At 39.2% G+C, this 27,682-nt stretch overlaps 1 protein-coding gene across 2 annotated transcripts in view; it reads left to right on the top strand.

Annotated features, from left to right (window-relative positions):
- The window catches only part of SPIRE1 (spire type actin nucleation factor 1), a 205,130-nt gene that overhangs the window by 80,222 nt on the left and 97,226 nt on the right, over positions 1-27,682 (top strand). For both annotated transcript variants that reach the window (XM_053571882.1, XM_053571883.1), the window contains exons 3-4: positions 13,663-13,896; positions 24,816-24,941. In XM_053571882.1, the coding sequence (XP_053427857.1) occupies positions 13,663-13,896; positions 24,816-24,941 (360 nt within the window). The remainder of the gene's footprint in view (positions 1-13,662; positions 13,897-24,815; positions 24,942-27,682) is intronic.

Raw genomic sequence — 27,682 nt, 5'->3', positions numbered from 1 at the left:
CTCTTCGTGGAATTTTCTGAGGCCAGTGTAAACACGTCTCTATTTACCTGCCCAGACTGCCGTTGCTAAAGCCTCCAGTGACCTCCACTTCCAGTGTGGATGACAGGTAAGCTCAGAACAAATCTGTTCTGAGCTGGCCCATTATTAAACTTTTTGTTCTTCTCCTGTCTACCCTCTCTCCTTACACTGTCTCATACATTCTCATGCTTTTATTGACTATTGTATGCCAAGGAGTTCCACATTATGACTGCAGCCCTTTTGCTGTCCACAGAGCTGTGTATCAAATATCTGTGATTGTATTTCTCACAGGTATCTGAACTTACCATCTTTGTCTTCCAAACTCTTTTTTCCATATTAGTATATGCTGCTTCTATCCCTACCAGCCCAAGCTAGAAATCAAGGAATCACTTTATTCCTTCTCCCTACATTTAATGCATGTTGAAGTCCTGTCCGTTTTACCACTGTCATTATCTTGGCTCAAGAAACCATCATCCTGAGGTTGTCCTCCATTGCAACAAGCCTACCTAATCTCCCTGGTCTGCTCAGACCCATTTCTAATCCATTTCCCAATACTGTAACATTGTATTTTTTAGTATCTATATCTACCTGTACATAGACCTTTAAATTAATAGGCTTTATTACTTTTTAAGGGCAGTTTTAAGTTTACAGAAAAGTTGATCAGAAAGTATAGAGAGTTCCCACATACCCTTCCTCCTCACTTTCCTCTATTATTAACATCTTGTACTTGAGTGGTAATGTGCTGTGATTGATGGATCATTATTGTTACCTTAATAACTAAAGCCCATCGTACTCTTTGTGGACTTTACAGTTCACTCCTTATGTTGTATGTTCTATGAGTTTTGGGAAATATGCAATCACATGTGTTCATCCTTGTCGTCTCTCCTAGAGAAGTTTTACTGCCCTAAAAGTCCCTGTGCTCTACCTTCCCTCCCTGTCCCTGATCTCTGGCAACTACTTTTTATTCTCTGCACAAATTTCCCTTTTCCAGAATCCTTGCCATCATTGGGTGTTATTCAGTATTTTGGATCTTAGCCACTCTAGTAGGGGTGTGGAATAGCTCATTATGTTATAATTTGCAGTTCCCTAATGACAGGTGATGTAGAGCATCTTTTCATATGCTTATTTGCCATCTGTATATTTTCTTTGGTGAGGTGTCCATTCATATCATTTGACTATTTTGTAATTGGGTTTTTTATTTCTTTGTTGAGTTTTTTTATTTTTTTAATGCCTCCTCCCTCTTCCCTCCCCTTCCCTACCCCTAGCTGGGGCCGGGGAGGAACTGACTGAGCTGGTTTTGATCTTATTTAAGAGTTCTTTATATATTTTGGATACCAGTTCTTTATCAAGTATGTGTTCTGCAAATATTTTCTTTCCTTTTTTTTTTTGAGACAGAGTCTCAAGCTGTCGCCCTGGGTAGAGTGCTGTGGTGTCATAGCTCACAGCAACCTCCAACTTCTAGGCTCAAGCAATCCTCTTGCCTCAGTTTTTCTATTTTTAGTAGCGACAGGTCTCTGGCTCAGGCTGTCTCGAACCCATGAGCTCAAGCAATCCACCCACCTTTGCCTCCCAGAGTGCTAGGATACAGGCATTGAGCCACTGTGCCCAGCCTGTTCTGCAAATATTTTCTTCCAGTTGTGGCTTATTATTTTATTCTCTGAAAAATGTCTTTCATAGAGCAGTATTTTTTAATTTTAATGACTATATTTATGTGTAAATTTCTGGACTCTCTATTCTGTCCCACTAATCTATTTATCATTTCTTTTGGTAATACCACAATGTATCTTTTAAAAATAAAAATCTGATCAGATTGTCCCATTGTCTCATTCCCCAAAGCACTTCAGTGGCCTGTATTACTTTTACTTAATGAAGACACAAATAATTGAGACAATATGTCTGTTCCACTCTGTTACTGAGGTATTCTGCTGTGTTTTTCAAATCTTTGAGGGCTGCAAATTCTTGCTTCAGTGCATCAAAATCTGTGGGGGTTTTGTCTTTAAATTCATTAAATTCTTGAGACAATTTTTGAATTTCTCCTTGAATTTCTAATTCTGACTTTTGAATTGCTCTTCGGATTTCTAATTCTAAATTTTCCTCCATTCTGTTAATCTTGTTTGCAATCCAAATTCTGAATTTGATTTCTGACATCTCGGCCAGCTGTTTATGAATGGGATCTTCAATTACGTCTGCCATATCTTTCCTTGGCGGGGGTTGATCTATTCTAGTTATTCATGTTACCAGAGTTTTTCTGCTGATTGCGCCCCATGGTGCAAAAATCAAAATCAAACAGTTTGATTTTTCCCCTGGAGCCTTGTCGAGGACCGTGCAGTGCCATGGCCTAAGATGTTGGGTACCTATTTGATGTGGTGGGGCTAAGTGGTTCTGTCTTGTTTTCAGCTGGTCTCTGTTTGCCCCTTGTGAAACAGTTACTCTGGGTTGAAGTATCAGCTGTGGAGAAATACCAGCAATTAAGTCACCCCGCCCCCCACAGGCAACAATTGGAAAAGGAAAATCAAACCTTCCTACAACCACACACCCAGGGCACCACTTGAATAGTCCTCGGGCGATTGGCTCAGTTCAAAAGGTTCAAATCAGTTGTCTCAGTCAGCACCTGTCTCAGGTGGGAGAGTTTAAAAGGTCTCTGGCAACTGGAACACAGGGGTCTGGTGACAACTCAAATATGACTTGCTCTGGTGCTCTGTGAAGTCCGGAGGACCCACCCAGCAAATAGATTAGTCTGGGAAGGTTGATGCCTCCCTCCCCACCTTGCAGCTCTGTCACACCCTGTCACTGCTAGCCCCACAGGGCTGTGACCAGTCAGTTGTCTACAGTGAGCAGATACTCCAGAGGTTTGCACCTGCCTAAATCACAGGGAAGTCTGTATCTGCTCAGCCAGGCCGCTGCTCTCTGCCTCTATCCAGCAGGGCGTGGTGAGGCCTGTTAACCTCGGGCACTTGATGGAGGCTGGGGGGTGTTCACTCAGTTCCAGCCCCACCCTTGATTGATGTTACTGGCAGAACAGAACAACCCTGTGGGAGTTTGTTTCTGTCCCTGCTAAATTCCTCTGCAGAAGAGGGGCTGATTTGAGTTCCCAGAACCTGTGCCTCAGGCCCTATCTTTACTCCTGCAGGTTTGTATTCACAGCACAGTTAGCTGTCAGCTCTAGCCTCCTGTCCTCCTTTGTCTATAGGCTGATGGTTCCCTGAGGGCCGGGTGCGTCTTAGGCTCAGTAGAGCGGTCCTCTGGGTCAGCCCCGCCCTGGGAGTTTCCCGGCTTTGCGCGTGTGTTTTCTAGTCCCCGCGTTCTACCCAGGCCAGTACCGCCTCAGGCAAACCCTTTACTCACAGGGCCTGTGTTTCAGTCCCAGATCTGTTCCGCGGTGGTTGCCATCTGAGAAGATGCCAGGCCTCCTCTGGCTGCCCAGGGAGACAGGGAGAGTGGCTTCGGGATATCCGGTGGTGGGCCTTGTTATTGCTAAAGACAGCTGCTGCTCTGCACCTTGGGGCACTGCCGCTCCGGCGTGATTCCCTTTCAGCCAACCGTTGTCTCCTCACTCCTGTGCTGCAGAATCAGCACTGTCCAGCTGCAGTCCAGGTTCTGTCTACACCTCTTGAGAAATCACCCAAGAATCTGGACTCCTGGGGGGCAGGCCTTCAGACCTCAGAGTGAGAGTAGAGGGGAGTGCTGGCAGCTCAGAATTGCAGGTCGTAACACCAAGCTCATTGAGACCAAATGAGCAAATAAACAGATACAAAGTCTACCAGACACATGAGCCCATAGATGCACAAACAAACGGAGACACGTAGACATACAGATAATACCCACGACAACAACAAAAAACAACTACAATAAAAATAGTGATAATCATAAAATAATTGAGAAAAAAGTGGTGTTAAAAAAGTTAAAAAAGAAGAAAGAAATTAAAAATAGAAAAAAAAGAAATAAAAATATATCTATAAAAAAATAGTAAAAATTAACAATAGCTCCTCTAAGAAAATGGTGAGGAAAAAACAGAACAAAAAAAAGAGAAAAGAAAAAAGGCACCAACCACAAAAATATTATTCTTGTATATATGCAGAAATATACATCTATATGTATGACGTAGGGATCAACTTTGGTAGGAATATATTTATAATGCAATATATTTTCTGGACACCAGGTGGCGCTGTGAGTGGTTCCCAGGCTTATACCTGATTCATAGTTTATACTGTTACCACGGTAACCACCCTACCTTCCAGATCGCCATTTTGGAGTTTTTGTAAAAATTTGTCACCTAACTATTGTGCAATTTCAGCTGCTCTGTTCCAGACAGCATTCCTATCCACCATTTACAAATCTTTCTACTCTGCTCCCACGTTCTCCTGCAAACTGGCGACTGCAATCGGCTGTGGGGGAGGGTGTTGGTTGCTGCTGGCTTGCGCAGCTGCTGGTGGCTTGCACGGCTGCTGAAGGGTCCCCAGCTGCAGCTGGTTCCTGCAGCTGGAGCGGTTGGGGACCTTATTCTCAGTTTTGTGGTTCAGAGTCTCCCTTTTGAATCGGGACTTTTGAGTCCAGCCACCTGCCAGTTCACCGCGCAGCCTGAACTGCCAGCCCCCTCCAACATTCCCTACCAGGAATGCTCCGGTCTATTTAATCACTCCTGTTGTTCTGGGGGAAGGCGTCCGCCATTTCTGATAGTTCAAAATGTCTGTTTCCTGGGTGGGATCTCTTCCCTTTAATTTTCCATTGGGTTGCTCAGCTCCCCATGGTTTTGAGTAGCTCTCCTTTTGGGTGCTACCCTCAGCTCAAGAATAAATTTTTGTCAATTGGGTTTTGCCAGTATTTGCAAGCTGCTGTAAGGGAGGGGCCTGCTGACCAGCACAGCCAAGCAGGGACAAATCTCTACAACAGAGTCCGTGTTTTAAATTACCCCTCATATACAGCAATCTGCCAGTTCGCTGAGTGTCTCCAGCTGTCCATCCACACCAGTAATCCACACGTGGGAAAGGTCCAGAACCCTCTTCCTCTCACCTGATGACTTGGGAGAGGTGGGCTACACATCCGTCCCGTCCGCCATCATGTTCCGCCTCCCTTAATTGAGAGAATCTGTATGTGACACTACGTGATTCTGTGATTTCCCCCTGCCTCTACTCCTACCCCTGGCCTAGCCTCATCCTAGCTCTTCCTCTAGTTATTAGGATTTTTTCCTCAGTCATTCCATGTTTTTCTTAAGTCTTTTATAATACTTTTAGGAACGAGATGGGAAGAACAACAGGTCAATATTTATACAGTTAGGCTGTAATTTTTCCCATGTTCGCATGGGAAAAATGTCCCTGATGTTCTGAAGGGCTTCTTAGTTAAGACTATCCCGTTCAACATTTAAATCAAGATTCAGGAAAGGGAAAGGGAGAGGAAAGGAGGGGACAGGAGAGGCGAGGATGGGTGGAGGGAGGGTAATTAGTGGGACCACACCTAGGGGTGCATCTTACAAGGGTACATGCAAAATTTACTAAATGTAAAATATAAATGTCTGAACACAATAACTAAGAAAATGCCATGAAGGCTATGTTAACCAGTTTGATGAAAATATTTCAAATTGTATATAAAACCAGCACATTGTACCACATGATTGCATTAATGTATACAGCTATGATTTAATAAAAAAAAGAAAGAAAAAAAGATTCAGAATGCATACCCAAATTGGCCAATTTTATAAGTAATACATTAGATGGCAGACTCCAGATTTTAAATGATTTTACTGTGGTGTCAGTAATTTAACGAGTTTACCAGGAATCATAATGCTCAGCTAGTTTTGTTTATAGAAGCATAGGATGTGCAACAAGGAAAGTACTCATATGGTGTATTCTCTGATGATTATACTCTACATGGAAGAGACTTTACTTCTAGATAATCACATTTTAGACCAACATTGGCAGGGTAGGAGGTGTTCAGTCTGTGGTATAGTACAGTTCTGGAGATGGAATTTCATAAGTTAAGCGCTCCAACTTGGCCTTGTTACCTGTGGACCGCCTGGCTTTCAGCAACTTAGCCCTCTTTCAGGCTCAGTTTTCTCATCTTTAAAATGGCAATAGTGTCTACCTTGCAGCATTGTGGTGTACAAGGGAGACCATGATTCCAGTGCATCATTATGCAAATATAAGTAGACCCATACATCTGATTGGCAAGAGGACTTGAGAAACTGCTGTTTGTTTTGTTTTTTAAAGGATGGAGAAGTAAGAATTCTGGCAATAAGGCATGGCAATGAAGGCAGCAGCAGCCCACTGTCGGCTAGCCGCCTGGAGTGCTGGCACCTTGTCTCATGATCTTGATGGAAGTCATCTTCTTTTCATCAGATTCAACACTTAAGACTTTTGTGCTGTTGTTATTTATGCACATTAAACAAAAGTCTAAAATACACGTTCTATGTGAAGCAAAGTGCTAGCTAGATACTTTGAGGAGTCAGTGCCAGCATGAAGAGAGGCTGGATGAAGGGAAGTAACATGAGAGGAAGACTTGGCACGGGCTGGGTAGTGGTGCTGTCAGTACAAGTGCTGCTTGCAGGTCCCCAGGGAGGTTGCCCTACGCTGCTGGGCCTGGCTGGGCCTGGCGACCATCCATGTCTGTTGACCCCACACAGAGTAAATGAGTAAGTTTGGCCTTATAACAGCCTTAAATTTTGGAACATGTGGTTTTACTAATATCTAATTTTCTCTTTGTCCTACCCATCAATTGGTTAGGCTTTAGAACCACAGCATTCTGGTGTGCTTGACTTGTTTCTGGAAACTGAAAAACATTTCTCTACAGTTCATGTTTACTTTAATGAATGTCAGAGGCTCTGGAAATGTCTTAGGGGGGCCAGTGCCAGTGTCACAGGGCACGAGTGATGGTTTTCTGCCTTGAGACAAGTAACTCAGATGAATATTTTAGACGTGATGCTGCTTTTTCTCTTGAGTTTACTTAACATGTCCACAAATTTTGGCCAATGAGCTACTAAAATTATTAATAGAATAAGTATATATTTATGCAAGCTGTATGTCCAGGTATTCTTATTTTTCCAGTTACTTTTCTGGTAGTCACTCCTTGTCCCCACTCATACTTCTCTGGCCAAGAGTTAGACATTTCCTCATTCCATTGAAAGTGATGTCAACTCATGTACAGATGCCTAGCTAGTCTTATGTACATAGTTGGCCTTATGCCTAGCTTCCTAAGAGTGTGGGTGTATTTTAGAACTACTTTTTGGCTTAGATTTAATACAGGAAGGATGAATAGAATAGACTTAGGATGTTTAAGCCATATCAGGTATTGTTTATCCTTGGCATAGGAGTTGCTACAGGAATGTTTCAGAGCTATTCAGAGCACGATAGTGGTCTGTTGGAGTGACAAAGATCGAAGCGACAGGCCTTTCTCCCTGTATTCATAAATTCCTTATCTAACTTTAAACTATACATGTCTAAGGCGAAGGAATTTATATTTGGCTCATTCATTAATTAATAATGTGGAGATACAAAGATGAATTACAGAAGGATTTTGCCTTCAAGGATCTTAGTCTTGTTGGTGAATTAAGATATATGAATTAGCTATTGATATAATCCAAGGTAACAAGTGAAATGTACCACATAATAGTACAAGTCAAAACGAAAAATAATTTTCATACGGAAGCAAGATGAGTTGAGATTTTGATGCAATGGTGAAACTGGGGTTAACAAACCATCATAGAGGAGATTCTTTGGAGGAGGGGGACGGAGAAATAAAGAGTTAGAGGTACAAAAATTCAGGGGAAAGGCTATGTGGAAGGTAGAGTCAATACTTACAGTAACTGAGAGACAAGAAAGGGTAGAGCATATAAAGAAAAGGATGAGAAACCGGGACGTTCGAGCAACAGCATACATGAGTGGTAGTAAAAGGTTACCATTCCAAGTTGTAGTAAGATGAGAAAAAAGATTGGAAGGTTAGAGTGAATTTGTCACTGAAGACCTACTCACCCACACTGAGTGGTTCTAGCAGACACCATAGCTGGGAGAAATAAATTTGCAAGGGGAACCTCAGTATTTTTGAAGAATTTTGTGGTCACTCTTCTACATATGCCTGACCTTAATGGTGGGAATTCTGGTCACTACACTGGGAAACCTAAATACAAAGGAAAATACTGGTTCGCATGGGGCAGCAGCCAAATGGTTGCACTCATTCAGCAAAGGCAAGGTACTGTGGTGACACAGTAGACAGCAGAGTTACAGTAGCAGGGGGTAGTGTGGTGACCGTGGTGGACAGCAGAGTTACAGCAGCAGGGTAGTATGGTGACCACGGTGGATAGCAGAGTTAACTGCTGACCATAATGAACAGTTACACAGCAGCAGTCAGAATTGTCTGTCTTGTAAAGACCTGTGGCTTTGGCTATTTGATCATGGTGTTCATAGAAGTGAAATAAATAGGAAAACTATTAAATTCTTTGTTGCTGCCAGGGACGCTACACCTCCCGGCACCACACAAAAGAACCAGGCAGGACACAGATTGAAGTGCTAGCTTGCAAGAGGCGGGCTAACCAGAGATGCAGGAGAGCCCTGAGCCCCCTTTGCAATGGCTATTTATAAAGGTTATACACAACAGGTGTGGAGAGTTAAAAAGTAATGATATGAGGGCTGCAGGTGTAAGGATTGCCACATGCTCTGTCCTCACGTGTTTTTTTCCCCACAGCCAAGCATCAATATTTAACACCTGCTTACTAATGAGTGACTGATCTTATCTCATTCCGGAACACTGAGTTACTTGGGGGTTTGCCCCTAAGTCACAAAACATCTCTAGGCTTGCCAGGAGACTGTCTTATTCTCAGTGTTTCCTTTTAATGTGATAAGAATCGGTAACTATCCTTACAAGCATGTTGTCCATTCCTCTACAGTTCTTACTTGATCTGTATAAGAAAGAAAGGTCTAGGTTAAGTGAATAAAATCTATCTTGAATCATAAAAACAAAGAGTCGTGACCCCTCAATCAATTTCTGCACTTGAGCATTTTACAGACCCAGAACCCATTGACTATAGGAAGGCTGGGTTCTCTTGAGGGGATGATCTCAGTACAGTGCCAAAAATTTGTGGGTTTTTTTTTTTGTTTTTTGTTTGTTTTTTACAGAGTCTCACTTTGTCGCCCTCAGTAGAGTGCTGTGCTGTCACAGCTCACAGCAACCTCCAGCTCTTGGGCTAAGGCGATTCCCTTGCCTCAGCTTCCTGAGTAGCTGGGACTACAGGTGCCTGTCACAATGCCTGGCTATTTTTTTGTTGCAGTTTGGCCGGGGCTGGGTTCAAACCCGCCACCCTCAGTATATGGGGCCGGTGCCCTCCTCACTGAGCCACAGGCACCACTCAAAATTTGTATTGTTAATTCTTTCCCCAAAGACCTATGGCCTTTTACCAGGGTAACTGTGCATGGGGGAAAGAAAGTAATCAGAACTTTTGGGGACTGGTGGGGTCTGAACTGACACTAATTCCAGGGAGACCCAGAATGTCACTGTGGTCCACCGGTTAAGAGTAATATTATATCAGCTCTTCTGGGTTTTTGTCCTTTCCTTATAAACTTTTGAATTACTTTGTTAATTATCTGCAAAATAATTTTCTGAAATTTTGATTGGATTGCATTGAACCTATAGATCTAGTTGAAATGACATTCAGTCTTCCTGTCCATGAATATGGAATGTCTCTTCATTTATTTAGTTCTTCTTTGAGGCTGTTCACCAGTTTTATAATTTTTCTCATATAGATTTTGTATATCTATTTTGTTAGATTTATATCCAAGTATTTTATTTTCATGGGTACTAATGTAAATGATATTATGTTTTTAATTTCCTGTGTTCCTTGTTTATTGCTGGCATATAGTAAGCCATTTACTTACTGACTTTTGTATATTAACATTGTATCCTGCAACTTTACTAAAATTGCTTATTCTAGGAAGGTTTTTTATCTCTTATTCTCCCACTGATTAAGAAAAAGAACACGCTCAGGGCCTGTAGCTCAGCAGCTAGGGCACCGACTACCTGCATCGAGACAACCACCACCACAACAACAAAAACAAAATAGCCGGGCATTGTGGCAGGCGCCTGTAGTCCCAGCTACTTGGGAGGCTGAGGCAAGAGAATCGCCTAAGTCCAAGAGCTGGAGGTTGCTATGAGCTATGATGCCATAGCACTCTACCAAGGGCGACATAATGAGACGATCTCAAAAAAAAAACCAAAAAAACAAATAAAACTGAATGCTGGTTTTCAGATTACAAAAGGATTAACTTAAACCTAACTTGATAAACTAGCTTGAATGCTATTGCAGTCAGTCCTATTAACTCACAGTCCTTCCCAGAGCCTCAATTATATACTGTTGTTGCTGTTGATAGTACTATTGTACAATACTTATTTACAAAGCTCTAAAAAGCAAAAGTTCTTCTACTATTATAGCACCAAACTCATTTGCTGGGAAAAATCTCACCTGAGCCAGTATGAAACTATGTAAATAGTCTTTTATTTTCCTACTAAGTATAAATATTCATACATTTTTATTATGGGAATATTATTGTGTTGGATAGGATATTGCCCTAGATCCCAGTGGGGGAAGTACAGAAGACAGGGGAATTGTTTAATAAACCTTTCTAAAAATCTGAAAATTCTGAATTTACAAATGACCTCAAAGGTTTCAGATAATAGACTGTGGAGCTACGGTAATAAAATGATGGAAGATGATGGTGATGGTGATGGTGGTCTTGGTAATAGTTAGTTTTATATTTTATATTCTAGTTAGCCTTGTATTTTAAAAAGAAGAACCTAAATTCAGTGTTACTTATTTAAGGAGATCACCTATATTTAAAGATAGCTCAAACTATTAGAAGGGTGACCAAGCCTAGTCGGTTGTCTTGGAACTTGGAGGATCCAGTGTTTTAACCCATTATTTGAAAATAGTGGCTAGAGTTCCAGGTTAGATCATAAAAACCTCAAAATATTATGTATTTTCAATAAAAAATATTTAAAAAGTAATAGTATTTAAAAACTAGAAGTTAAGAATTCTTAAGCAGGCTGGGCATGGTGGCTTATGTCTGTAATCCTAGTACTCTGGGAGACCAAAGCAGTTGAATTCCTTGAGTTTAGGAGTTTGAGGCCAGCCTGAGCAATAGCAAGACCCTGTCTCTACTAAAAATAGAAGGAAAAAAATAAAAAGCCCAGGAGCTTGAGGTTGCTGTGGGCTATGATGCCACCGCATGCTACCCAGGGTGATAGAGTGAGACTCTGTCTCAAAACAACAACAACAACAACAACAACAAAAAACCAACTAAAATAAATGATAATTTTTCAGCATTATATTCATTTTGAATTTTGTTCAAATGAATAGTGTTGAGAACTGTTATTTCATTTGGTTAAGGTAGATTTCATATTTTGTGGATTTTTTTTAAGGGAATGACTGAGTGCTTTTAAAGTACCACAGTGTGGTGGTGCCTGTGGCTCAGTGGGTAGGGCACTGGCCCCATATACCGAGGGTGGCGGATTTGAGCCCGGCCCTGGCCAAACTGCAACAAAAAATAGCCAGCCCTTATGGTGAGTGCATGTAGTCCCAGCTAGTTGGGAGGCTGAGGCAAGAGAACCGCCTAAGCCCAAGAGTTGGAGGTTGCTGTGAGCTGTGACACCATAGCACTCTACCAAGGACAACAGAGTGAGACTCTGTCTCTAAAATAAATAAATAAATAAATAAAATACCACAGTGTATGTGTCAGTGAGTCTCATGTGTTTAACTCTATAAAACCTGACTTTCCTTTTCTTTATATTTGATACTATATAAACCACTAATAAAAACCAACAATGCTGTGTTGGCCAGCTACAAGTGGATAAAAGAAAATGAAAGATTTTTTTTATTTTGACGGATAACTGGATAAACATTGGAAAAGCAGGAGCTAAGGCAAGGAAAGGGAGGTAAAAACATTGAGTCCCTGTTACAGGTTAGTTACTGTACATCCATGCATTGCGAATGCATTTAGTTTTAATGAGATCTCATGAAATGTAAGTGTATCACTGATACCCATTTTATAAATTTAAAAAATCGTGACTGAAATAGTTCGCCCAGAGGCAGGTGGCTAGTGGTAAAAGTCAGGATTTAATCCTAAATCTTTGGCTTCATTGCTTGTGTTCTTAAAATAAAATGGGGAGGATTAAGGTGAAATGAATTGAGCTGTTGGTGTTGTAAAATAAAAAGGTTTTGTATGTGATTTTTTTTTTTTTTTTTTTCTGAGCAGAAAATACAAGTATGTTTGAGAAATAAAGTAGGATTCCCAGTACTGGCCAAGTTTGGAGCAGTTCTCAGGGGATGTTTACAGTGGTGTAGCCAGTGTTCATGAATCAGGTTCATATCATGGGGCGGGGTGGGTTCACAGTGATGTAGCCAGTGTTCACAAATCAGGTTCATATCACTGCAGGGGGTGGGGGGGTGTTCACAGTGATGTAGCCAGTGTTTATGAATCAGGTTCATATCACTGCGGGGGGTGGGGAGGTGTTCACAGTGATGTAGCCAGTGTTCATGAATCAGGTTCATATCACTGCTGGGGGTAGGGGGGGTTCACAGTGATGTAGTCAGTGTTCATGAATCAGGTTCCTATCACGGGGGGTGGAGGGGGGGTGTTCACAGTGATGTAGTCAGTGTTCATGAATCAGGTTCATATCACTGCGGGGGGTGGGGGGTGTTCACAGTGATGTAGTCAGTGTTCATGAATCCGGTTCATATCACTGCCGGGGGTGGGGGGGATGTTCACAGTGATGTAGTCAGTGTTCATGAATCAGGTTCATATCACTGCGGGGGGTTGGGAGGGTTCACAGTGATGTAGTCAGTGTTCATGAATCAGGTTCCTATCACGGGGGGTGGAGGGGGGGTGTTCACAGTGATGTAGTCAGTGTTCATGAATCAGGTTCATATCACTGTGGGGGGTGGGGAGGGTTCACAGTGATGTAGTCAGTGTTCATGAATCAGGTTCCTATCACGGGGGGTGGGGTGGGTGATGGAGGTGGGGAGGATTATCTGTACCCTATGTTGAATTTCAGGGTTTGAAAGTCTAATTTGTTTACATCCTATGAGACATGTTTTTAGTGATTAAATGGAACTGAATGAGCAATATATATATGGATATGAATAGTTTTTTTGTTTAGGCTTAAGTTAATTGCTATCCATTATGGAGTTTTCAGTCTCTCAGATCTTGGAATGTCTGTGAAATCTCTTATTAGATAAACATTGGCATAACAGCTCTGAAAGGATATTTTCTTTGATAACCATGTCTATTCTCAAAAATATCTTTTGGGAATGTGGAAAATCAATCTAATCATCCACTAAGTAACGAGACTCATAAAATCAGCCTGGCACCAGATGGTGACAAAAAGTTAGTCTTTTATGTGAATGGATAATATAGATTTTAGCATACAGTGTAAATCTAAAAAATATAAAAAGTTTGTGTATGTGTTCTGTTTTGCTTTGAGGGATCACACTAATATTTATATCTGAGCTTTTTTTCTATGCACAGGTAAGACTTAAGTTTCTCTTGAAATGTAATTTCTCATGTTTCTGAAATAGAATAAAACTAAGCTTAAATATTATGCTGAATAGTTTGTGCATTTTAGAACTGTTCAGTCATCCCCATTAACCACTGTCTTTAATGTTCCTAGATTATTGAATCTTTGGGAATTATTATTTATAAAGCACTGGACTATGGTTTGAAGGAGAATGAAGAAAGGGAGCTGAGCCCTCCCCTAGAGCAACTCATTGATCTTATGGCCAACACAGCAGAAGCCGATGGTAGCAATGATGAGGGCTATGAGGCTGCAGATGAAGGCCTGGAAGATGAAGGCGATGCAAAGAGGAAAGTCTCAGCTATTCGGTCGTATAGAGACGTCATGAAGGTAAAGTAGCAGTTGGTGAATTACTTGTTTCTCATAAGAGGTATTTCATTTTTAAAAAACTAAATGGTGATTCAGCATTTCATAATAGTTCCTATACCTTAACAGCCTGAATGTGCCCTTTTATGATTGCATTCTATCTCTCAAAACATCACTTTGGGAGATGACACACTCCTGCTCCTAACATCACGCACCTCAGCGTGACTGGGCCTCAAGCCTTCCATTGACTTCTGCATTTCCATTTTGTGAAGTAGATAACAACTGCGATGCTGCGATGCTGCGTCTCAGGTATCACAGCTGATTATTGTGCTTTGTTTTCTTGACCTTCCTACTAGTAGTTCTATTAACAAAACAGTTCACTGGGTTGTATTGAATTTTTCTCTTTAGTTAGGTTTTGCTATACTTTGAAGGCCATGATTTCTACAGTGCTAAATGTATAGAGACAAAAATTAAGATAGATTTGTCAAATTAGCCTTAAAAGAAATAGTTCTATTTTGAGTTATTTATGTGCCATGTTCACTAGATTTGTAAGCAGTATTGACAGTATATCATTTATGTCCCATCTTTTCATAAAGTACGTCAGAGACAGCAGGGTGGAGGAGTGATGAAGGTGGTAGTGTTCAGGTGTGTTGAGCACCCTACTTCTTACTCTTCTTAGATGTAACATCTCTCAGGAACTCTGGAAGGGGACTATACAGGTGAAGATTTTAATGAAATTCAGATATATTCTTTTAAGATCTATAGTATAGTAATTCTCATTTTAAATCATTAGCCTGTGAGCTCAAAAGTTCAAGACTGACCTGAGCAAGAGTGAAATCCTATCTTTAGTAAAATAAAAAAATTAAGCAGGTATTGTGGTGGGCACCTGTAGTCCCAGCTACCCAGGAGGCTGAGGGTCACTTGAGCTCAAGAATTTGAGGTTGCTCTGAGCTGTGATGCCATGGCACTCTATCCAGGGCAACTGAGTGAGACTCTGTCTTTAAAAAAAAAAAGAAAGGCAAATTAACAGCCTATACAAGTAAAATACTCTCATATATATATACAAATAGAAATTGCACATTTTCATTTTATGTTTTCTAAATGTTAATATTTATTTTTTAAAAACAAATATATTTAAAAGCTAAATAAAACAAATGACCATCTTGTTCTGTGGAAGACCAGTGGTAAATAGTGATTTAAAAAATGAAGAGTGAAAGGTTTTACATTAAGATGAAAAACTACTTAATAAAATTATATTATATTAAGAATTTTTGTAAAACAAGTAGAGCTGCTCTTGTTACAAAAAAGTATACAAGATGATAATTTGCTTCACTAAAGCAACCATTTTACTATTTATATGTATTCCAAAATATATGGTGTTGTAAACCTCAAATATACACAGTAAAATTTATTTAAAAAAAAAAAAGAAGAAGAAATAAGACTACTTACACTTCTGAAAGTGAGCTTACAGTTTTTGGTGGGATGTGTGTGTATTGGGAGAGATGGTATAAAACGAATGGGAAATGAGGAAGAGAACATCCACTAAGCAACGAGACTCATAAAATCAGTCTGGCACCAGATGGTGACAAATGCCATACCAGATTGCTGTCTTACACTACAGTTTTGGAAGATGAGCGCCAAAGAGTAATTGGAATTTTAAAATTCTTTTTTTTGGGGGGGGCAGTTTTTGGTTGGGGCTGAGTTTGAACCCGTCACCTCCGGTATATGGGACCTGTGCCCTACTCCTTTGAGCCACAGGCACCCCCGAATTTTAAAATTCTTAGTGATACTAACAATTTGAACTTCTGAATGGATGTTCTTTATTATTTTAACTTATTGCTATTATGTGAAAATAAATAGTTAGAAGGGTGTTTAAGAAGACAGGTTTCATAGATTGGAGGAAAACTAAAGTTTACCAATTCCATCCTTAAGAAATTTTTTGGAGCATATCATATCCTTACCTCTTGTTTCCTGGTTTCCATGCTAATCAAAACCAACCCATAAAATTCTCCTTATCTGTAACAATGGTTTTTATTCTTCCTAAAATAATGTATTTTGAATGTTGATTTTAGCTAAACGAGGAGAAAAAAATAATTGCTGAAAGTAAAAAGAAATTTTAAAATATTATAAAACCTATTATTCATCACGATATAGTAATACATAATATGTTTGTGATTTGCTTAGTGAGTTTAAAACCTCAGTTGGTAAATCGACTCACTGTTTCCTTTGAAAAGACAAGAATTAACTGAAGAAATACAACTACTTTCTCCTTGCTGGAAGTAGAAATGTGAAACTAAATTTGAGTGATACAGATAATAGGATGTTTGGGAACTTGGAGGCAATGTGTTTTAAATTCTAAGTGAGCAAGACCTTCTTTCGTGTGTAACTTTTTTCCCAGATAGTTTTTTATTCCAACTAATCTTTTAATTTGATATATTATGTTTTAATTTGGTACATTATAGTTAAAGTGTTTTCACATTCATTCCATTATCTCAGCCTTAAGGTAACACCATGAGGTGGTTTGGATAGGCATTCTTACATCCATTGTACAAATGAAAAAACTAAGGTTTGAGAAGTATATGACTGTCCACCTTCTTATAACTGACTAAGAGGAAATGTGATAGGAGATGGAGTGGAGTGCTGTCTTCTAAGTTCTAAAATAGAATCTAGAGTTATTTACCCTGAAATACTAACGTATCTCAACAATAAAGGTAAAATATCTCTTCTGACAAACATAGAAAATCTAGCATTACTAGAGATAAAAAAGGATGCTTAACAATGAAAAGTTCAAATCACGAAGGAGCAATGGGAATGCTAAATTTGTATGTACTAAATAACAGCCTTTACAATAACACTGAATCAAATAAATAATTAAATCAAGATTAAAAGTGGAAGTGGGCAAACCCACAGCTGTAGTGGGAGGCTTCACAAGCTTCTCTTCATTCCAGTGCAAATACAGCATATTTGAACAACTGAGAATAACAAGTCTGACTTAACATTATAGGACATAGTACCCACCCATTGCAGAGTACACATTCTTTTCAGGGATATGTGGAAAAATTAAAAATTCGATCGTATTTTAGGCCATAAGCAAAAACAAATATTAATACATTTCAAAGGGTTAAAATTATATAGGAGTTTTCTCTTACCATAGAATTAAGTCTGATATCAATAATAAAAATATTTTATTACTTTCACATACACTTGGAAATTAAGAAATCATTTTTAAGTGCCCTAAAATAAGGGAAGAAATCACAATGGAAATAAACTGACCTATCATAACTTGTGGGATCAGAAAGTCCTGACTAAAGGGAAATACATACACAGATGTTATCTATAGATTAGTGTTATTTAAAGGAACATGGACAGCACCAATAGTGAAATGTTGGAAGTTTTCCCTTTGAGGTTGATAGTGAACTGTGAGTTCCTGCCTCACTACTTGTATTCAGCATTGAGTGGAGGTCCTCAACAGTATAGTCTGGCAAGAGAGGAATTAAAGTTGTAAGGACTGGAAAGGAAGAAATATAATTACAGTGATTCACATATAATGTATTACATAAAAAATGTGAAAGAATCAACCAGATTGTCTTTGAGCATTAATAAGGGAATTTAGGAAGGTCATGGATACAAAGTCAGTAAATAAAACCAGAACAACAAAAAGTAGAAAATGAAATATAAAAATTATGTATAATACATATGTTATATATATAAAATATGTACATGTAACAGCAGCCCCTAAAATCAAATACTTCTGAAGAAATCAAACTAAAGTTATGCAAAACTTCTATAAAGAAAACTATAAAATATTTTTAAATATTGTTAAAATAATTTAAAAAGAACTAATGAGTTGAGACATACCATTTCTCCCTAAAGGATTCTTACAATCTCAAATAAAAATCTCTACAAGAACATATCATGCTCATGGCTGGGAGGAATCAACATTGTTAAAATGTCTGTACTTCTCAAAGGAATCTACAGATTCGGTGCCATTCCCATTAAAATACCAACATCAAACTTACAAGATTTGGAAAAAATAATTCTTTATTTTGTACAGAACCAAAAATAAACCTTGCATAGCTAAGGCAATTCTTAACAATAAATACAAAGCTGCGGACATCAGCCTACTGGACTTTAGGCTGTACTGCAAGGCCATAGTGATCAGAATAGCATGGTACTGGCACAAAAATAGAGAAATAGGTATCTGGAACAGTTGTCTATGAGGTGAAACTAACATCTTACAGCTACCTGATATTTGATAAACCAAATAAGAACATACACTGGGGAAAAGAATCTCTATTCAATAAATCCCTCCCAATAAATGGTGTTGGGAGAACTGGATATCCACCTGTAAAAGACTGAAACTGGACCTGCACCTTTCTCCACTCACAAAAATTGATTCAAGATGGATAAATGATCTAAATTTAAGGCATGAAACAATGAAAATCCTGAAAGAAAATGTGGGGAAAACACTTGAAGATATCGGCCTGGAGAAAGACTTTATGAAGAAGACTTCTGTGGCAATTGCAACAACGACAGAAATAAACAAATGGGACTTAATTAAACTGAAAAGCTTCTGTACAGCTAAGGAGACATAACCAAAGCAAATAGACAACCTACACAATGGAAAAGGATATTTGCATATTACGAGTTGGACAAAAGCTTGCTAACTAGGATCTATAGAGAACTCAATCCACATGAAAAAAGCCAACAATTCCATATATCAATGGGCAAGAGAGATGAATAGAACTTTTTCTAAAGAAAATAGGTGAATGACTAACAAGTATATGAAAAAATGCTCATCACTCAATCCACAGGAAAAAAGCCAACAATCCCATATATCAATGGGCAAGAGAGATGAATAGAACTTTCTCTAAAGAAAATAGGTGAATGACTAACAAGTGTAGGAAAAAATGCTTATCATCCCTAATTATCAGAGAAATACAAATCAAAACCACCCTGAGATATCACCTAACCCCAGTGAGAATGGCCCACATCACAAACTCTCAGAACTGCAGATGCTGGTGTGGATGTGGAGAGAAGGGAACACTTTTACACTCCGGCTGGGACTGCAAACTAATACAACCTTGTTGGAAGGAAGTTTGGAGAACCCTCAAATAGCTCAAGTTAGACTTCCCATTTGATCCTGCAATCCCATTACGGACATCTACCCAGAAGAAAAAACATCCTTTTATCACAAGGACATTTGCGCTAGACTGTTTATTGCAGCTCAATTTACAATCACCAAAATGTGGAAACAGCCTAAATGCCCACCAACCCAGGAATGGATTAACAAGCTGTAGTATATGTACACCATGGATACTATTCAACCATTAAAAAATAGAGACTTTACATCTTTTGTATTAACCTGTATGGAAGTGGAACACATTATTCTTAGTAAAGCATCACAAAAATGGAGAAGCAAGAATCCTGTGTACCAATTCTGATATGATTGATGACCTAGTACATGGTAGGGGTGGGGAAGGGGGGTGCAGGGAGAGGGAATTAGAGAGGGGTATGGGGGGGCCACAGGGTGTGACCACACCTCTTGGGGATGGGACACAATTATAAGAGTGACTTTACCTAACAAATGCAATCAATGTAACCTGGTTCATTGTACCCTCAACAAATCCCCAACAATAGAAAAAAAATCTCTACAGATTTTTCTTTGGAAACTGATGTTTATTATCCATTTATTAAAACAAATGGAATGCAGAGGGCAAGGGTAAGATGGCATTTTTAGTAAGAAGGGCTATGTGGGAGAACTTTGGTATATATTAAGATTTCTAGAGCCACAGTGATTAAGACAGTGCACATAGTAGATGAGTGGACCAGTGACACAGCATAACACCTCCACAAATGAGCAGCTTCTGGGTGTGTGAGCAGCAGGCAGCGCAATGTGTGGGTAAAGCCTCCCTAGGCCCTTTTTGATAATGGGAGGCCAGGGGGAAAATGCAGTGGCTTCTACCTCATACTTAAAGTCAATTTGTGGTGCAGCAGTTCCCTTTCACCATGGAGGATGTGTTCTGGGATCCCTGGTAGATGCCTGAAACTATGAAAACCCCATATACACTCTGTTTTCCCTGTTCTACAGACCGGTGATAGTAAGAGGTTAGTAACAATAACTAATGACAAAATAGAACAATTTAGTAAATTAGTGTTACTTGAATGCTGTGTGTCATGACAGTTGATCTGATAACCAAGAAGTGAGTAACGGCTGGGAGTGTCTGCAGTGTATTATAGATATGCTGCACAAAGTGGTGGTTAATTCATGTCTGGGGTGCGACTGCGCTGGGTGGTATGAGTTTTACCATACTACTCAGATGGCATGCAATTAAAAACTTACAAATTGTTTATTTCTGGAATTTTCCATGTAATATTTTCAGACTACGGTTGATTGCAGCCAGGGAAAGGAAAACGTATAAGGGGGGACTGCTGTAATCCTAAGTTCTAACTAACAGTTGCTATGAGGAAAATGAACAGAATACAGTGATTAAAAAATAACAGAAGTTAGAGGTGGAAAATGCATTAAGAAAGGACAAACAGGGAGGATTTTCTGAGTAGGTGACATTTAAGTTAATACCTGTAGGGTGTGGAATCAGAAAAGAGATTGGTTTCTTTTAAAGAAGCAAGTCTCCTGGGTCACTAGAACAAAGTGAAGGGAAGAGCCACACAGTGGGGTTGGAGAGATGGCTGAAGACTAGATGATGAGGGCACAGAAGAGATCTGGTTTTAAGTCTCGGCAGAGCCGCTGGCCCTGTGCCGCCTAGGACAGTCCTTCCTTACGTCTCGGAGCTCACTCGGTTACTACCTTGAGCTTTCTGCAGCAGCACCACCTCCCAAACACTCTTTCCAGCTTATCTACCCTTTCTTTCCCTGGCTTCATTTTTTGTCTCTCATCTGATGTATTTATTTTCCTTAATAGTAGATGTTATTCTTAACCCTGTGTGTGTGTGTTTAAGGGTCTGAGCTACCCCCTAGAATGTTTTGAGAGTCCCAGGACTTGGACATGTTTAATACGGTGGCCCATTTCTACCACAGTGCGTGGTACCTAGTTGGCACTCAGTGAATATTATTTGAATGAATGATTGAATGCTTTTAAGCAAGGGATGGACATAATCCAGATTATATTTGTTAATGATTTTGGCTGTCAGGCAGAGAAGAATCTTGTAGGTGGGCAGGAGAAGAAGCCAGGAGTCCTCTAAGGAAAGAAAACAATGGGCTATGATGGTGGTGGAGGAGAGAGAGAAAAGGATAGTGCATTCAGGTGGTAGATTTTGACAGTAGAAGCAAGACTTTTCGATTGATTAGATAGGTGTGGTGACTCGAGAAGACTCCAGGAGGACTCTTAGATTTCTGATAAAAATGACATTATTCACTGAGTTGGAAAAGATAGGGGAAAGATAAGGAAAATCCGGAGTTGCATTTTAGAGAAGGTAAGTTTGTGATGTCTTTGTGACATGAGCAGAAGTGCTAAGTACACAGTTAAAAGTTTGTTAACATGAAGGAAAGAGCAGTCCTAGAATAGGAGTTGAGGAGCCTGTAGTGGCGTTTAGAACCATCAGGCTAGAACTAGGTCAACTAAAGTAGCCTCCTAATCAGAGGGCACCCAAAGGAATAACTCCTGCATTTCAGCTTAACTTAAACATTTATATGTAAGGCTGGGCACAGTGACCCACACACGCCTGTAATCCTAGCACTTTGGGAGGCTGAAGCAGGAGGGTCATTTGAGGGCAGGAGTTCAAGATCAGCCTGAGCAAGAGCAAGACCCCATCTCTACAAATATGATCCAGGCATGGTAGTGTGCACCTGTAATCCCAAGTAGTTGAAAGGCTGAGACAGGAGGTTGGCTGGAGCCCAGGAGTTTGAAGTTGCTGTGAATTGTGATCGCATGTCACTGCACTCTAGCCAAGGACTCTTGTCTCAAAAAAAAAAAAAAAAATTATTTGTAGAGCAGACAGGTTATATAAAAGGGTACGTTAATACCTCCCTTTTAGAGATTAAAGGAAACCCAGCAATGTTAAATAGCTTGTCCAAGGTCATGTAACCATATTGGTCCTTGTGGGACAGAACCTGTTCCTTCTAGTTGTGTCCCCACAACATCCTTGTTTTGTAATTGTAAAAATATGATCTTGCTGCATTTTTACTGTAATTCATAGTATGCTGTATGATCAAGCACTTTAAGAACATTATTTCCTTGGGTTTAAAAGTAATATACATTCATTTTAGAGTAGAGTGGAAGAGAAGTTGGGCTCTGGACCAACTCAGACAGCCTGAGTTCATTTTCACGTCTGTTGCTGACTATCACCTGTGTGACACAGGGCAAATTACTTAGCTGTTCTAAGTCTCAACTTGTTAATATCTAAATTGGGTTGTTAAAAGGGGCCCCTTGCAATTCTGAATTTTAGGATCAGCTTTTTCATTTCTTTAAAAAAAGATGTTGAGATTTTGTTAGGGATTGCATTTGATCTGTAAATTGCTTGAGCTAAAGTTGCTATCTTAACCATATTAAGTTTACCAGTCTGTGAGTGTAGGATGTCTTTCCATTTACTTATGTCCTCTTACTTTGCAATGTATAAGTCTTGCGCCACCTTGGTTAAATTTGTTGATTAACTTTTTTTTTGATGCAAATATAATTGGAATGGTTTTCTTCATTTCATTTTCCAATTGTTCTTGTGGTGATATAGAAATACAACTGGTTTTTGTTTGTTAATCATGTATCCTACTCCTTTGCTGAAATCACTTATTAGCACTAATAGTTTTTTTATGTATTACTTTGGGGTTTTTCTGGATATAAGATCATATCAGATGAATTTAAAAATATTTGTAGACCTCATTATTACATTTACACCAGGGTTTTCTAAATTTATAGTTTATAGCCTATCAGTGGGGTATGAAATCATTTGAAATTTTATTTTGTGAAGCTTTTGTGTATATAAATACGTAGATATAGGTACAAATACACACAGGTATATATAAGTATATATACATACAAATGTGTATATATACCTATATATAGGCTTAGGTATAAGTATATATACACATATATATAGGTATATATTTATATAGGTATAAATGTGTATATATAAGTATAGGTAATATACTTATATACATTTGTGTATATATACTTATATATAGGTATAGGTATATATACACATTTGTATATATATACTTATATACAAATATAAGTATATTACCTATACTTATACTTATTTACATATACTTACTACCTATAATAAGTATATGTAAATATTTCTTTTTTAAAAAACTTACTATGAGGGCAGCACCTGTGGCTCAAGGAGTAGGGTGCTGGTCCCATATGCTGGAGGTGGTGGGTTCAAACCCAGCCCCGGCCAAAAAAAAAACAAAAAAAAAAAAACTTACTATGAATAAGTTAAATTTTGAAACCCATTGCCTTATGCCATTTTTCATATGCAATTAGAATATAAGATTATGGGATAAGTTAGATAAAGGTGAAACTCTTAGCAACTTCCTTTCATTACCTTGGAATTAATAATTCTGTACTGGAAAATATTTTCTGGATATAAAAATAATTGATCAGAATATATAGTCTGCTCACTGGTGGCTTCGTGAATATTAAACATGTGAGATTTTTGCTTTTCATGGTTTCTGATCAGTTACTTAGGTTTTTTTGGTATTATGGAGAAGATTTCCTACTCAAAATCAAGATATTTTCTTGAGAATTTCTTTTATATGAGATGCTTATTACAAATGAAAATAAAATCTATATTATTAGACATCTGTTCTTCAATTGATAGAAATTATTAAATATAATAAAATATATAACAATGTGATAATTTCAAATTTTTTGACTATAGTAAAGAATTAAGAGAGAACTTACAGCTTTTAGTGCAAATGAAGTACTTTAAAACATAACTATTGTACATAGATACAAAATTATTTTATAGAAAGATAAAACATTCCTGTGGGGTGGCACCTGTGGCTCAAAGGAATAGGGTGCCGGCCTCATATCCCGGAGGTGGTGGGTTCAAGCCCAGCCCTGGCCAAAAACTACAAAAAAAAAAAAAAAAAAATCCTGTGTATTATACCTGTGATAAGATGTCTCTCTAGTCTTATAAGTCAAATGGTGTTTGATTTTCCATGATATTGCAGTCCTGTAGGGCTGTGGGCAGTGAAGGACCCTAGGGCTGCAGGCAGCATTCACGGACTCACCACTCTCCCCTCTTCTCCGCTGCCCAATTATTGATGAGGCACCTTCCTGTGGTCCACAAATTTTCCTGACATCCTTTGTGCTATATTACAGAATTTAACATGTGTTGGAATGAGCCTGGGCTTCAGAACTTTGAATTCCGAAGGATTGTGCTTGAATTCTCCTCTCTTAAGATAACTGTGCCTATACAGATGAGTCACTTGATTCCCTTTAGCTTCAGTTTTGTTATAAAATGGGGATAAGTCAGGGTTACACTGAAGAGTACTTGGTACTGTGGTTTTATATGGCATGTCAAATATAGTACCTGGCATGATAATTGCTCAAATAAGTGGTAGCTCTTAATACCGGAATTACCATCAATATTCAATAAATGGTTATTTCCTTTCCTACTCTCTAAAACTTTTACATATGTCCTGTCACTTTCAGGCAGAGTCTCACTCTGTTGCCCTGAGTAAAGTTTGGTGGCCTCAATCATAGCTTACTGCAGTCTCAAAGTCTGGGGCTCCAGTGATCCTCCTGCCTGAGTAGCTGGGACCACAGCTGTGTGTGCTGCTATGCCCTGCTAATTTTTTCTATTTTTAGTAGAAATGGGGTCTTGAACTTATGACCTCAAGCAATCCTCCCACCTTGGCCTCCTAGAGTGCTAAAATTAATAGGCATAAGCCACCCCGCCTGGCTAGTGTATCTGTTTTTAAAATACAAAAAAAACCTGAATAATAACCAAGCACCGTTCCTTCCTTTTCCCTTGCTGTAGTTATGTGCTGCCCATCTCCCAGCTGAATCAGAAGCCCCAAAGCATTATCAGGCAGTATGTCGTGCACTATTTGCAGAAACAATGGAGCTGCATACATTTCTGACCAAAATCAAGAGTGCAAAGGAGGTAAGTACTCTTGTTTTGATATTTGTTGGCATTGTGAACAGTAAGTCTGAGTTTTTAACACTCTTTATTTTGTTACTTTAAAAGATTTATTACTGTCCTTCTGAGGAATACTGAAAATCATTTAGGAAAGAAACAACTAGGCAAAATTAAACTATTCTTTTAAAACATCAACAATGTAAACTATTTTAACAACATTTTCATACAGCTTCCTTACAATTGGGCACTAAGTGCTGCTGAACTGGTTCAGTCGGTTCCCATGTGACTAGCATTCTTTTCTGTCCATTCAGAAACATGTTATACCTCTGCCAGGAAGGGACAAGGGCTTAGAAAGGAGGTGACACTCAGTCTGATTGTTTAACTATTTTAGAGTGGATTTCATTAAAGATTTAATAGGGGATATTGGAATTAATATTCAGAAAATTGTATTTTAGCTGTTTTAATTATTATTAAATAAAATAATGTATTACACAAATAGTTGTGGAGATTCAATGAGATCTTACAAAACAGTGTAACATATGGCACAAAGTGCTAGTACCTGGTAGGTAATGGGTATCTGCATTAGTCATGGTCCTCCAGGGAGGCAGAACTGATTGGATATATATATAGATATATGACAGGTGATTTATTAGGGGAACTGACTCATGTGATTCTGGAGGCTGAGAAGTCCCATGACAGGCTATGTACAGGCTGGAGCTGCAGGCTCTTCCAGTGTAGCTCAAGCCAACTCTAGAGGCCTGAGAAACTTGGGAGTGCTAGTGTTAAGTCCTGGAGCCCAGAGACTGGGCAGCCTGAGTTCTGATATCCAAGGCAGGAGAAGAGTGATACCAGCTCCAGGAGAGAGACCCCTTCTCTTTGCCTGTTACTATTCTCGTGGCCCAGCCAGTTGGATGGCGTTTGCTCCTATTGGAGAGGACCATTGTCACCAGTCCACTCAGACTCTTAAGCCCATCTCCTCTAAAACACATTCACAGATGCATCCAAAAGTAATGCTTTACCAGTTCTTTTTTTGCCAAAAAAAGTATACATATTTTCAAAAAGGAAAGAACTATTAAATTTGTAATACTCAAGTCATGTTTGACTTAGGCAGTTATAAGAGGTGCTCAATATGTCTCGTGTTCATCTTTTGTTATTGCTATATTTTATTATAATTATACATAATTATACAGTTTTTTCCTTTTTTTATTATTAAATCATAGCTGTGTACATTAATACGATCATGGGGCACCATACACTGGTTGCTTTACCAGTTCTTAAAGTATTCTTTAATTCAGTCAAGTTGATAACTACAATTAACTGTCACACTATCATTTCTTTCATGACTCCAGTACTGCGCTCATCTGAAGCAGCAGGCTAAAACTTAACCGTGAACTATAGTTTGGGATAAACACATGCTGGATGTGTAAGCAAAGAAGGAAAAACAAGTTGTCAAAATAGACTTATTTAGCTCTGGTAATAAGTAGGGCATGGATGTCTTAGCCAGATCACCCTTAATAAAATCACCCTTCAGTAACCCTTCTGTATGTGTATGAGTGAGAGCACTGAGCATCTTCTGTGCTCTAGCTAAGGCGCTGCTTACAGCCTGTCATCTTATGGTTGGACAATGAAAGGCTGTGCCAAGAGGAAACAGACTAGAAAAGGGGGAACTATTCGAGGACTAGTATCTGTCTATCTGCAGATCCTGGACTAGCTGTTCTTGGACAGTACCTGAGGCAATAGGATCTGACAAAAAGCTTCAGAGTGGACATCCAAAAGCACATCCTCAACTGAAGTCTATCAAATAGTGGGAAGATTACTTTTTAAGGTTGTTATTACCTTCTCCAGCTTGTTAAGATTACTATTGCTTTCCCTGGAGTGTTAGTTTTAAGTGGTAAGTACAGTCCTGTGGGGTTAACAGAGGAAATTAAATGAACTCTTAAAATCCTTCCAATACTGACATTGCAAATGATTTCTGCACTTAAAGAATAATATTAGTATCTTTACTATTCTGTGCTTAAAGAATAATATTAGTATCTTTACTTTTCTCCTTCATTGAACTAAAAAATATTTTTGCTGTTGATTAAAACTGCTTTGCCTAAAGCAAACACATTTTCAAAAAGAGGTTTAAACCTTATCAAAGTTTGTTTAAATAAAAAGCTCACAGGTGGTATAAAATTGCCGTGTGGCAGTGCCTACAGAAAGGGGCTAGGCCAGTGGGTGGGGGCCTTGAGCCAATCAGGGTTCCAGCCACATGTCTCACCCTGTCACCACCCTAACATTAGGTCTTTCTAGTGCTAATCTCACCATTTTCTCATCTCCTTCTGCTCTGTTTCTACTCTTCGGATCTTCCTCTCAACCTTTCCCAGTCTTTTGTCTAGAAACTGTGCTCCATTTTGAGAATGAGCTCATTACAACAGGCCATGTGCAAGCTGGAAACCCCAGGGTCACTTCTCAAGTCTCTTCTGAGAACAGCCCCCCACAAAGGCAGTGCTTCTTTCTGCTCCCTAGTAAGGGCTGCTTTCTCCCCCCACGTCTCCCTGTCTGTGGACTGTGGTGGGGTTGGGAACATCTCTCTCACCTCTCCGCCTCCCCAGAATTGGCCTTCATACTTAGACAAACAGCCTTCTTCCTCTGAAGCTCACACTGTCACTTCTGTCATTCTTAAACACATTGTCATTAACATCTGCCGTCATGGGGAGTGATTCCATAGGTGAAGAAACTGTAGCTTTGCATCCTTGCCTCCTCTCCACTTGTCTACTGAATGT

Source organism: Nycticebus coucang, chromosome 19, assembly GCF_027406575.1.
Source record: "Nycticebus coucang isolate mNycCou1 chromosome 19, mNycCou1.pri, whole genome shotgun sequence".
NCBI lineage: Eukaryota > Metazoa > Chordata > Mammalia > Primates > Lorisidae > Nycticebus > Nycticebus coucang.
The sequence above is the reverse complement of the archived record's forward strand: the minus strand, read 5'-3'. Positions and strand labels throughout refer to the sequence as shown.